Source organism: Sparus aurata, chromosome 3 (assembly GCF_900880675.1).
Source record: "Sparus aurata chromosome 3, fSpaAur1.1, whole genome shotgun sequence".
NCBI lineage: Eukaryota > Metazoa > Chordata > Actinopteri > Spariformes > Sparidae > Sparus > Sparus aurata.
The window spans coordinates 32210252-32223339 of record NC_044189.1 but is presented as its reverse complement, the minus strand read 5'-3'; the positions used below and the strand labels follow the sequence as shown (position 1 = coordinate 32223339).

General features: G+C 38.6%; 1 protein-coding gene across 1 annotated transcript; it reads right to left on the bottom strand.

Annotated features, from left to right (window-relative positions):
* Positions 1 to 379: 379 nt before the first annotated feature.
* Positions 380 to 12713, bottom strand: s100v2 (S100 calcium binding protein V2). The gene is made up of 3 exons (XM_030412510.1): positions 12555 to 12713; positions 3875 to 4006; positions 380 to 2137 (listed from the first exon to the last, which is right to left on the bottom strand). The coding sequence occupies exons 1-3, from the start codon at positions 12561 to 12563 to the stop codon at positions 1973 to 1975; spliced, it is 306 nt and encodes a 101-aa protein (XP_030268370.1). The 5' UTR covers positions 12564 to 12713; the 3' UTR covers positions 380 to 1972.
* Between the last annotated feature and the right edge of the window lie 375 nt (positions 12714 to 13088).

The following is a 13088-nucleotide window of genomic DNA, read 5'->3' as shown; positions in this document are numbered from 1 at the left end:
AAGTACCACTACCCCTCCAACCATGTATGAGAACCTACAGTGGTCGCCAACAAGGTTAAAGGCCCTGTTATAGAGCCAGGGTTTGGAAGAGGTCCTGCTTCCCCTGTTGATAGGAAAGACTATTTTTTATGGTAACAAAAACATGATTCTTCGTTTCATCTGATTATACACTAATAAAAATATAATTCTGATTATTACTTTCCATTACCTGCAATGGATCCTCCTAAGTCCTACACACTTTACCTTTAAAGCAATAAAAAATAACAACTCTTCCTGCAGATACTTCATGTTTTCATAAAGACTATTTAAACTGTGTAAGACGATTTGTTATTTTCATTTTAACCAATACATGATTAAACAATAACAAAAGCAGTCCAACTGAATTTTTTGTATATTTATTACATCATTTCTTAAGGTGTCACACAGGTCAGAATACAGAGAATTACAAAACATAAATACATTGAAAATGCAGGATCACAAAGGGTAAAGCATTACTGGTATAAATGTATAAAGAGACTATAATGCAAACAATGAGATGTTTCTCCAAAGTTAGACATATAGAATGCATTCAAAATACACTTTTGTGTTTTGTAACAAGCACACAAGGTCAAATTGAGATGATTAGTGTCATATACTAAAGATTCAGATAAGGTTTAACACCAGCTAGCCATAAGCTGGTAAAATATAAAAGCAGCTAGTGGATTTCAGATACAAAATACTGAGCAACTCTTATTGAGTGTCTGGCGAATTTAAACGTTTATCTGTCTCTGTCTGTTAGTCCCCCCCGGATATTGTGAAATGAGAACTGCAGCAAAAATGTAGCCTTGAGCTCTATGCAAAGGAAGACAGAATCTCATTCAAATGTATCAAAACTGTCGTTCTTTCTCAATATTTCTCATAATGTGACCTTATGTGTTGTTTATACATGTTCCCATACTGATGTGCCTTCAAATGATACTCATGAGTTAGCATTTTTTGATGTAAAGTTATATTATGTTGTCTATAAACTCCAGTATATGCTTGGCATTTATGTGAATAACTAGTAAGATGACCATTGCTATTAGAAAATATAATTGTTGTAAATACCACAACAGCAGGCAGTTCATCCTCCTGTTATAAGTAACAACTCATTTGAACATGGAAAACAAAAGTGAATATGAAGACAAAATTGGAGTGAGTTTCTATATTTTTAAATATATCTGTCATAACGCCAGCACCTTTTGCACCATTTATTTAAAATTTAGTGTTGGGGTTTTGTTTTCTAAGTGCTGTAAAATGCTGGAAGTTCAATATGTGTCATTAGTTAATAGGACATACAGTCAAACCACATCTGAAGGCATGAGTGTTAATAATGTAGCTGTTCTGAATGTCCACCACTCTGTGAAATGGACATGATTGTGAGTGACAGTATAGCAAAGATACGATAATGTTTGGACACAACCTCCCCATTTCTACTGTTGGAAGGGGGGGCGGGGGCAATCAGACGCCATAGAGCATCTTAAGTATTTCTTAATGAGAAGTGTGTTAAATAAAATGACGTCCTGTAAATTACTTAATTCAATATCACTAAATGACTACAAATATTTGTTATCTGGTAGTTAGTAAGAGGATGGTTAGATGTAATTGTAAACTAGTTCTAATTGTATTTAGATATTTTAAATAGGAAATGGACAATTTGAGAATTGAAATGCAAACTAGCCTGAATTTGAACTTTATCTGGTGCAAAAAATGCTAGGCAGTATAGTGGCAGAAGTGTAATTTGCAAACCTGTCGGATAGAGATGTCAGCATTTGGAACCTGTGTTGTTTTACCCATGAGGGTTGGAAATGGCTTGCTGTGCGCAGACTAGGCTCTGCCTTTGTATTCCATCTGACACCTGATGAGGAGAGTGATGCGAATATTGTTACTCTGTCTAGTAACATTTCAGGGTGGAGACTCAGTGTGCTGATGTGTTGGGCTGGCAGCATGCTCTTCACAGGAGGATGCAGCTGCATCCTTGCTGGCTGCTAAGGAGGCCGTGCTGCGAGGTGGCTACTGACTGGATTAAGTTCCAGAAATGCTTGAAAGAGATGCCCTCGCCGTCACCTACGCCCATCTTCCGCAGGATCTCAGCCATGCCCTGGTCTGTGCCAATTCCCTGCAGGAACACATCAGTACAACATGTGGAACTCGAGCATATATGTATATATATATATATATATACACATATATACACACACACACACATACGTATATATATATATATATATATATATATATATATATATATATATATATATATATACACATATATATACATATATATACATATATATATATATATATATATATGCCAATTCCCTGCAGGAACACATCAGTACAACATGTGGAACTCGAGCATATATATATATATATATACACACATATATACACACATATTTATATATATATATATATATATATATATATATATATACACCCTATATATATAATATATATAATATAATATAATATATATATATATATATAGATACACACACACAATAACACACACATTTATTATAATATTATATATATAAACACATATATATAAATACACCTTGTATATATATATTATATATATATATAATAACACATATATATATATATCACACTATATATATATACACACAGATATATAATAATATAATATATAATTATATAATACATTAGTAGAAATCCAGTTATATATTCTTCATAGATTATTTTCTCTATCATATCTCTATCTCTTTCTATCTCTCTCCTTTACTCTTTCTCTATCTATATATCTATCTTCTCTATATATCTCTTCGCTCTCTCTCTCCCTCTTTCTCGTCTCTCTTCTCTCTCCTCATCTCTCCTCTCTTCTCTCTCTCTCTCTATCTCTCTCTCTCCTATCTCTCTCTCTCCCCCCACCTCTATCTTCTCTCTTCTATATTCTCTCTATACCTACCTCTCCTATACTATACATACATCTATTCCTCTCTCCCTATACCATACCTCCTATACCTCCTCCATATCTCATCTATACATACCAGATAGATATACAGGACCACACATATTATAACAGACCCACATAAATATACCCACACGATATATAGAGACATACACACATATATATGCACCACATATATAGAGATAAATACACACACATATGAGTATATATACACATAATAAAATAGATATAACACATATACAATTATATAATATATTAATATATATATAATATATATATAATATATATATATATATATATATACACATACATACACACACATACATATATATACATATATAATATTATATATATATATATATATACACACTATATATATATATATATATATAATATATATATGTATATTATCTGGGTATGTAGTCAGATTCAGTTATCTAGCACGTAGTCTACTTCTAACATGTAAATACACATGTGCTTCATTTGCAACACCTTTGGTTTTAAGTACACGCAACCTGTTTGACCTGCGAGCAAAATAACACAAGCGTTTATACAAGGCACTATTAGAGCCACCTTTTAAACCTAACAGGATGTTTAACAACAGATTTTCAGGAAAACACTCCTTAAAACGACCGAGACAGTCAGTTGAATTAAAGGTTAGATGTATGTTCGCAACATTCAACTGAGCGTAGTTCTTCTCTGTGTTTGCAAGTTAGATGTATTTTCGCAACATTCAACTGAGCGTAGTTCTTCTCTGTGTTTGCAAGTCTTAACAGTTTGTGTTTGTGACTCTGCTGCTGAGCATGTTTCCAACTGTCTGTGTGAGGTGTGTAAGCTGAGGTGCTTTGCCACACCCAACTGCTGCAGTCAGCAGCAGGTCTGTCTTAGGGTGAAGAACATTGAGAATGACAGCAGTTTTACCTGGACCAGATTAGGCATCTGGGAAGACAGAAGACCTTTGAATTCATCAGTTTTCAGCGTTGGCCCATTATTAGCTGAAGCCGAATGGAACTGGGTGACCAGCGTGTTGATGGCCTTCTCCAGATCTGAAAACTGAGAAAAAAAAGCATGGAATAAATGGAGAAAGACAGATATCAGATATAGTCATGCCTAGATCTAATGTCACTGTTATGATAGTTCCATTGCAGTTTTACAGGATTAAGTATTAGTTATTCGACCCAAATCCATGCCTCTGCACAAAGAGCTCCGTTAGCCGTCATGCTAGTGACCTTATTAGCCAAGTAGAATTTGCATAGACTACGTAGCAGTTAACGCGGCTGGACAGATGGGTGTATTTCTATTTTTCTATTTTAGTATTTCTTAGCCTTTTCATTGTTTTATTGACAGGACAGCAGAGAGATTCCAGGTAAGTAGATGAGAGGGAGGGAAGATGACATGCAGCAAATGCCCACAGGTCAGACTCGAACCCTGGGTTCCCTCTGGGCATGAGTCGCATGCTCTACCAACTGAGCTACCAGGGCCCAAGACAGGCGAGTTTAACAGCTGTCCTGAATGGGACTGTGAGTAGGGCTGCAACGAAACACTGAATTTTATATTGCAATAAAATAAAATGCATCATAGGACTGTGATGATACCAATCTATCATGTGGTTATTTTGCTCTTTAAAAAGTTCATAGATCTAACAAGGGAAATCAGTGTGAATGCATTTTCCTGCGTCTCCTAGTCACTCTATTATTTTGTTTGAACAGCAGAGGGTTCATACTGCTCAAGAAGACCAACTAGTTCTCTTAAGACCCGCCCTACTCCGCCTCTGATTGGTTGGCTTGGTTGGTTTACTTCTCAAAGCTTGACTCAAACTGTTAGCTCACGCAGGCGTTCTGTCATTGCCTGTTTTCAGCGAGGAGTGTTTGAGTTGTAGGAACACTTAGGCCTCTGAACTTTGAACTCATCCTCCTGACCCACATTTCGCCGCAACAAAGGCTCATTAGGTGGAGCAAGCAGTTTTGTACCATTACTTTTTGGTATCATTTCCTCCTTACCACCATAAACATTAGGCTCAAAGTTCAGTCTTGACCTTATTTTGTATTTTGCCATATCAAAAACTAATTATTGCAGGTTCAGGGTCAGGGAGACATTATTGTAATGAGTGTTGTTGTGCAATATGATACTCACACTTACTAAGCCATGGTGTCTCTCTAATATTACTCAGAGTATTAGGTCATTATGGTTGATTTTGCAAATGTATGAGTAGGATTGTAATAATAGCATAAATAAATAAATAAATGAATAAACTTGCAGCTGGTGGGGACAAATACATAAACTGTTCTCAGGAGTAATTTCTTAGGGGGACACCAAAAGAAGTGCTGTAACTCTGCTAACCAACACCCTGCCAGCTAAGGAAAACTACATTTCATTGCCAGATTCTCTCATTAACTCAAATTTAACAGCTTGCAAACACTGGTTGGTGTTATTGTAGCAAACTAGCAACCAGCTATCTACTGTCTAACAATAACCCCTGGTATTTTACACTTATGAGATATATCTCCATCTGCATTGAAGCAAGCTAAAGGAATCCTGTAAATTGAAAGAAGAGTGGCGATGCAGTGTCCCGATGAAACAGGACAGCAGGTGAACATCAACATCATACCTATTTCAGGGTTTCCAGTGTGCTGAATCATCACCTCCATCAAAAAGTCAGCAAGAAAGAATTTGTTGCAGAAGAGCACTTATAGTTTAGTGTTGCAGGGTAAACCAGTACTAGAAAGGTACCGCGGTACCCAGCCGTTAAAAACAATACTTTTTCACGTTTTATTAGTATCGGTACTTTATGAACTTTGTGCGACAGCAGGGCAGCGTGTCTGTGTGCAGCTTCTCTCTGCTTCCTCACTGCCTGCAGCCAGAGTGGGCGTGGCTTCACTGTGACCGACAGTCACGGAGCAGAGCGAGACAGACGTGTTGGCTCCCTTGGTCATTGCGGATTTAAAGCGTCGTTTACAGACGGGCTTTGTGCTGTCCGTGGGCTTGCCCTTACTGCGGCAACGTGCCTCTGCCTCATCTCTCTGCTTTTTCTTCTTGCCGAGCGGCAGGAGCACTCATGCCACTTTCAGCTGACAGACATGCTGACTTGTTCAAAGAGTTCAAAGAGCTGCCAGATGTAAATCAAGCGAGTGTTTTTTTGTGACAAGCGAACTTATTTCACAACAGAGTTGCACGAGGCAGTCAGGGGCAAAGCTAACTGTTTAACAGTCTAATGTGGTTCCACACATCTCTGTATGCAAACGCAGCGTTTACACTGGTAACATGAACTTTACCATAACATGCGCTGGTGTTCACAAGTATGCTGATCAGCAACACCACTTATAATTTATCTATTTTAAGTCAATCAGTACTAGTAATATAATCATAGCATGTACATTTTTGTTAATAATTTATAATATACATTGTAATTTATATTATTAGAAAATGGTCTGATTAGAGCACAGACCTCCACCAGGTCTGGGTCATTTGTGTTGTACTTTAGTGCACTAATGTAGTTTGCAGGCTAATAATCCAGGGTTTGAACTTAATCAACATGAAATGCAAATTGCAAATTCTGCCTTCGTGGGACGAATAAAGTATTATCTTATTTTATGAATTGCCAGACTTACAGTTAATGTCATTTATGTTCATTATTTTTATGCCGAATAAAATTGTAGTTAATGTGCTGTTAATTTTTTTCTACTACAAGCACTGAGCTTTAAATGGAAAATCAGGTTAGTTAATAATCTCTGAGAGCAAACAAGACAAATGAACGAAACAAGAAGACACTTGTCTTCTTGGATACAGAAGCTGTAAAGCTCAGCAGCTTTTACAAAAATATATATATAATTTAAAGAAAAAAATAATTTTAAGCTCCACATTCTGTCATCTAAAATTTATGCCATTACTTTTGATGATGTTTTAGTTTTCCGCCGTGGTATCGTTTCAGTATCGGTATCGAGATATTTTAGGCAGTAGTGCTGGGCGGTATGACCAAAAATGACTGCACTCATTTGTTTGGACTTGGTGTCTATGTGAAGACCCAAAGGCCACTTCCCAGTGTCTCCACGATGAGAGTGTAGGGGGTCAAACTGAAGATATCCCCTGGAAATAGATAAGTGATTATTAGTTATATTAATAGTGATTTTTATAGATTTTTTAAAAGATCCTTGATAAGCACATTGATTTACCTGTTATTTGTTGGTCATTGACTTAGCCTGATTTGTATTGTGTAAGTAGATGGTAAAATACAATGAATTGTATTTTGCATGTGTAGTGTAAAAAAGGAATCATTTGCAGGTTTCCTCGTTGATACCTTTTACCCTTTTTCAGTTAAAGAGTTTGCTGTTCAAGGTTCGAGGGTCAAGATGAATTGATTTGCCGTTCTAGAAACACAGACTTGAGCAACAAAACGTATGCTGTAGTGCATTCATGCTACTCAAGAAAAAGTACTTTTTACAGTTAAGTGTTTAGGATGAGTTCAGGAGTCTTACAGCCTGAGGAAGTGTCACAAGCAGCAGATAACGTCTGTATCTTTTGTCTGATAGCAGTAGTGCTGGGCGGTATGACCAAAAATGTATATCACGGTATTTTTCAAAATTCCCTACGGTTTCACGGTATATGACGGTATTTTTTTTTCATGCATAATCAGGTGTTCACAGCATTTTCTACTGGTTGAGAGAGCAATTACTAGCCCCTTTTAGATAGAAAAGGCGGCACATTTGCTGCAAGGTAAAGGCAGCAGTCTATCTATAAGGGAGGTGTAATTTTCTTCTCTCAACCAGTTTTCTCATTCCTTCTTCCCAAAAAGCGCCACTGAGGTAGGTGTAAACTTGTGACATGGCGTGAAGCACGAAGTTGGGCGTAAACAGTGACATACAACATATGCATCGGAAGAAATGTGGCGACACATGATAGATTTACTTAATCATAGACCCGTGGCCCATATTCTCGCCTCCTCAGTCAAACACACGCCGATGTTAAATCCTCGCTATTAAAGGAAGCGTGCGGTGGAGCGCCTCGCCCCCTCCATTAGCTGCCTCAAGCAACAGACAGCTAACAGGAAGCAGGTCGAATTTGTCTTCAAAATAAGAGCTTTATATTGCTCCTCACTGAAATTTAGAATGGGGTTCTTAGCGGGGGGCTTTTAATTTGAAAGTTTCGACCGTAAGTAGCTTGCCACTACAAGTACAAGCTGACAGCTACAGAGACGCCAGCATCTCCCGGATCTCAGCAGCATTCCAGTTGCTCATCTTGACGTCCGCGGATGAAGTGATGAACTGCAATGTCTATCCTATCTATCTTCACCGTAACATAACACCAGAGCACTACTGTTTACCCCCACTACGCCTGGCCGTCGCACCATGCCTGTTTAGATGCGCAACATTGAAAAGGGTCCGGTTTGAAACAGTGTCCCGCGGCGCAGCGTTCCGAACGTTGTGTAATCAAATACAGCGGTATGGCGGTATATTGAAAATTCATATCATAACGAAAATATACACCGGTATTCGGTCTGAACCTGTATACCGCCCAGCACTATTAGGCAGGTATCGTACCGAAGTCATAATTTTGGTATCGTGACAACACTAAGTGTAGCTTTAACCTAAAAAACAAAACTTAGAATGGAATGGATTTTGAAGATCTGACTTTGCTCACACATTCAAACTCTTAAGTAGTCCCTCCAGGAATCCGCGATCGCGGAATTTACCGCAGATTTGTCAGCCGTCCGCGGATTCAAAGACCCTCCGCGGAATATCACATTTTGCATGTAGTTTTCATCCCGGCCGCTAGATGTCGCTGTCAGATAGACTGGGCTCTAGACTCACAGTAGAAGTACATGTTGATAATGAAAATAACTTCATTATCAACGTGCAGTAAAGTGACAGACTCAAGTTTCCATCCACCAGGTGAGTGAAGAACACCTGAATCATCGTCAAACAAACGTGTCGCAGCTCTGAATGTAGTTACAGTTTGAACTGCTGTCGAGCTTGTGTTAATCACATGCCGTCAATTACTCCACCGCAGGAAGGCTGACTCAATGTGTAGAGAAATGTACTGACGAGCAGCTCAGTCTGGTTCTGTGTTCACTGACACCAGCTCTCCTGAAGTGACACCAGAACTTCAGAGGAACTGGTTTCACTGCTAGTTCCTAAACCTTCACCCATAGTTTGGTGAAAAGTTTTGCACTTTTTATGTTGCAAAAAAATCTGCCCAACAGTGACAAAGAAAATGTTGATATTGTTTATTTAAAAACCAGTAATAGTAGGTTCCACAATGTTTTAAATTGTTCTGGTATTGCAATTAATTTCATAAGAGAATACTTAATTCATTATTACATTAAAAAAGTATGTTTTTTAAAAGAAAGTATGTTTTTTTTTATGCTTGCGGAATTTTAACTTTAAAGCCACGGAATCAAGAATTGCTCTCCGCAGAATCAAAATTGCTCCCCGTGGAATTTAAACTTTTTCTCTGCAGATTCCTGGGGGGACTACTTAAGATCTCATAGCCCAGCAGGACTTATTAGAAGCTTATCCAGTTGCAGAGCTAGGAACAACTGCTTACAACTGCTTGAAGTGGTTATCAGTGACTTTTCTGAATATAGCAACCATATGAAGTTGTTAAGATAAACCAACAAGTTAGCAAACAGTTCTTTTATCACATCTCCAACAGTTACCGACTAACATTAGGGCCCTATAAAATCCATTTTATTTTTTCCCTAATTCCATTTTTTTCCATTCTAATTTTTGGGAATTCAGTTTTTTTCCATTCTAATTTTTGGGAATCACATTTTTTTTTTACCTTTTACTCTTATTTAACTACCCAAAACAGTGTGCTTTTAATGTAAATGACTAAAATGTACACAAATTAAATAGAAATTTACTTAAATTTATTTCCTCAATACCGTACCATACAGTACATCAAAGTCCATCAAAAACAAGTAGCAAGTAATGAAACTTTAGTTGACTTGTCATAAAATAACCAAACATTTTAAACTTCTTAAAATGTAACTTAAACAAGTTATAGACTAGTTAGACCTCGTGAGCTACTCTCTCTTCAAGTTTCCCATAGTCACGAAATCTTCAACAAACTCTTTTCTGGAGTCCGATGACTTTAATGTAGCAGCAGTAATGCACATCTGTACGGACATGGTCTTGCTAACGTTATTACTTAACGTTATCATTATGTATTTTTCCTTGTTTCTCACATGGCCATTGCACAAATTTTTACGCTTCCAGTCAACTGAGTGTTGGCAGACACATACAAGTTGTTTGGGAACTGCTCGGCTCTGTACTGAGGGGTTAATGTCGAGTTTCTCAGTTTTTTCGCTGACGAAGACAGAGCCGTGGGCAGCCGCTTCCCCGTGCTTACATTGTTTTGAGGGGGGAAGGGCTCAGTCTGTGGAGGGGGCTTGTTGTGCCACCAAGACTTGCTTCCCTCTGTGCAGTTTTCCACAGACGTTCCCTCCACATGAAAACAGCATTTCAGTGAAATTATGTCAAATTCTGCGATATTCCATGTTAAAAAATAGATTCCGTCTTAATCGACCAATTCCGCAATTCCGTAGGCGATTCAGTGATCGCGGAACTAATAGGGCCCTGTAACATCAGCATTCAGTTGGAGTTGTGTTTGTGTCCAAGTCCAAAACTCACTGTTTTAGCTATAGTTTTGGTCTCCACCAGCTCCTGACTGTATATCTGCTGTTTGCTGCTGAGCAGGAGGTGTACTGTAGCTTTTTAGAGCCTTTTCTCTATAAAAAAAACTGCAACTGAACCAAAGTTTAAATGTGTGTGTGTGTGTGTGTACAGCAGCTTTTCAGGTAGTTGTCTCTTGGCCATCAGTGGAAGTCACTCCGTTTTTTTGCTGCAGTTGTTCACTTCATGTGGCCCAACAACTCTGTCAAAACCACACCCTTTCTGACTGATTTACCACAAGCTGCTGCAGGCCCTCTTCACCTCAAGAAAAACTATCCCACAGAGAGCGCCCACATCATGACTGTAGACAAAGGCACAGTGTTGACACCACATTTTATTCATGGAAGAATTAAACAAAGATTATGTTAGCTTAAAGATACCAAATGAGTCAGAGAAATATAAGCACTGTCAAACACAGTGTACGAGTTTAATGGATGAAAGTTGTAATTTGTATGTATGTACTGTGGTTACCTTTATTAAAACTAGTCATTTTAACATTAATTGGAAAGTACAGTTCTTGAGAAGCATTTTATGAGTTGTTTCAATTTCTGTTTCTGTTAGCATGCTACCACACCCAAATAAATCCCTCCTCTTTCAGCTCACTATTCATCTGAAACCCTACACAGCTGCTTCCACACGTCAGCGGTGAGGTGGGACAAACTTTAGGGTATTTAAGCTTGTTTTGGGGCTTTATAAAACAATCTGCAAAGTTAAATTTAGGGTTAGGGTCCTTGACAACAAGATCTAGCTGAGCATTGGGTTTTCTCTGGGAATGTTTGCTCTCAGCTGTTTCAAATCATTCCTTTTGACTTAATGGTTGGTTTTTCAGACGTGGGCTGGTCCATACTAATATTGATATAAGGAAGTAAAAAAAAAACTGATGTTGATAAATCAGCTGATATACAAACACGTTTTGCTAAATATTTTACAGTTTAACAATAAACTTTATTGTCTACAATGACATCAGTGCATGGAATTTAACAATGTTGAATTACCACAAGCATCTTTTCAATGTTATTAGAAAAAGATTTCATATCAGTGCACATTGTTCGCCCTGGATGCAGTTACCAGTTCATGCTAGGAAAATACTTGTTGATAATATCTGCCACCTGATATATCAGTCTGGCTCTCGTCCTGGTCTTGCCTATTTGTAAATTTGAGACCTGAGGTGGCACTGACCCCCAGGGTGCCCCCCTTCCCATGATGGATTTACTTGTGATTATCAATTCAAGAAGAGAATGAAGCCCACTGAGAAAGGTACTACAATAAAGCGGAAGCCACGCTTTGCACAATCGTGATCTACATTCAGCAGTAACAGACAGGTGGCTCAACCTTGGCCCACATTCAAATAAGACACGCCTCTGATTCAGTTACTTAACACCACGGTGCTCTCTTTATTCTATGTAATTTCACTGCTGTAACATCCTTCTACTATAATGTTGCCTGTATGTTGTCTACATGTGCCCAATGTGTCAGTAAGAGTATCTCAGAACTGTTTGCTGTCAGCTGCAGGTCATGTCAGGGAGGGGCAGCTGGCAGACTGCTCCGTACAAACTCCGTGAAAGAAGTTGAAGTCGTTTCTTTAAGCTGCTCAGCTGAATCTGTCTTTCTATGACGGCGGCCTTAAGACAAAATGACTGTTTTGTAAACCACAAACAGTTTGAACTATGCACTGAAAGTTAATCCTCAGCGACATTTTTTCCGGCGTGAAATGGCGCTTCTTCAGCAGGAAACTGTCCGCCTCACTTAAACTTTCCCATCGTCCTCCGACAGTAACACACGTTCACACCAGTTACAGTCTAAAGTCGCCAGCTGAGCAACTTTTCTCAGTGAAAACTACATGAAACTAATGAAAAAGTCACCAGGCTACATAGTGTGCGGATCATTCCATAGCCTTTACAGCCTGCAACAGCTTGTGTATTAGTTCTTACCTGAGGCATGTCGGATGTAGGGTGCTGAGTGTGCTCACTGTTCTTCCTCCGTCTCTCGCTGCTGTTGTGTGTCAGTGGAACAGAGGCTCTGTCAGCAGCTGGCAGCCTTCCTGGATCCTCCCTCAACACAGAGGAGAGCCAGGAGGGGGGAGCTGCAAGCCTAGCTGCAACCTACTATCAGCCTACCTTCAGCCTACCTCACTTAATAGTGACAGTCTACTTTTATCATACTCATAACGTCAGCATTTCAGCTTGTGCTAGGCAGAAACTTGCTAATGTATAGCTAGGTATAGAGTGGGATGTGTGAATATCCCACTGAGATACAGCTCACATTCAGCAGATCGCTCATTCCACATCTGGAAATATTTAGCAAAATTTGGACACTGTTGTTTTGCGCAATAACTGCCTGCAAGTCGAGGCTGGTATTCTACTTTTCTTCCAGACTGTCGCAGTTAACCTCCTCACTACCGACTGTTAGAGACACCTAGTACTGTTGATATTGCAGCTTCACATGAAAATCTATCCAGACCTTAC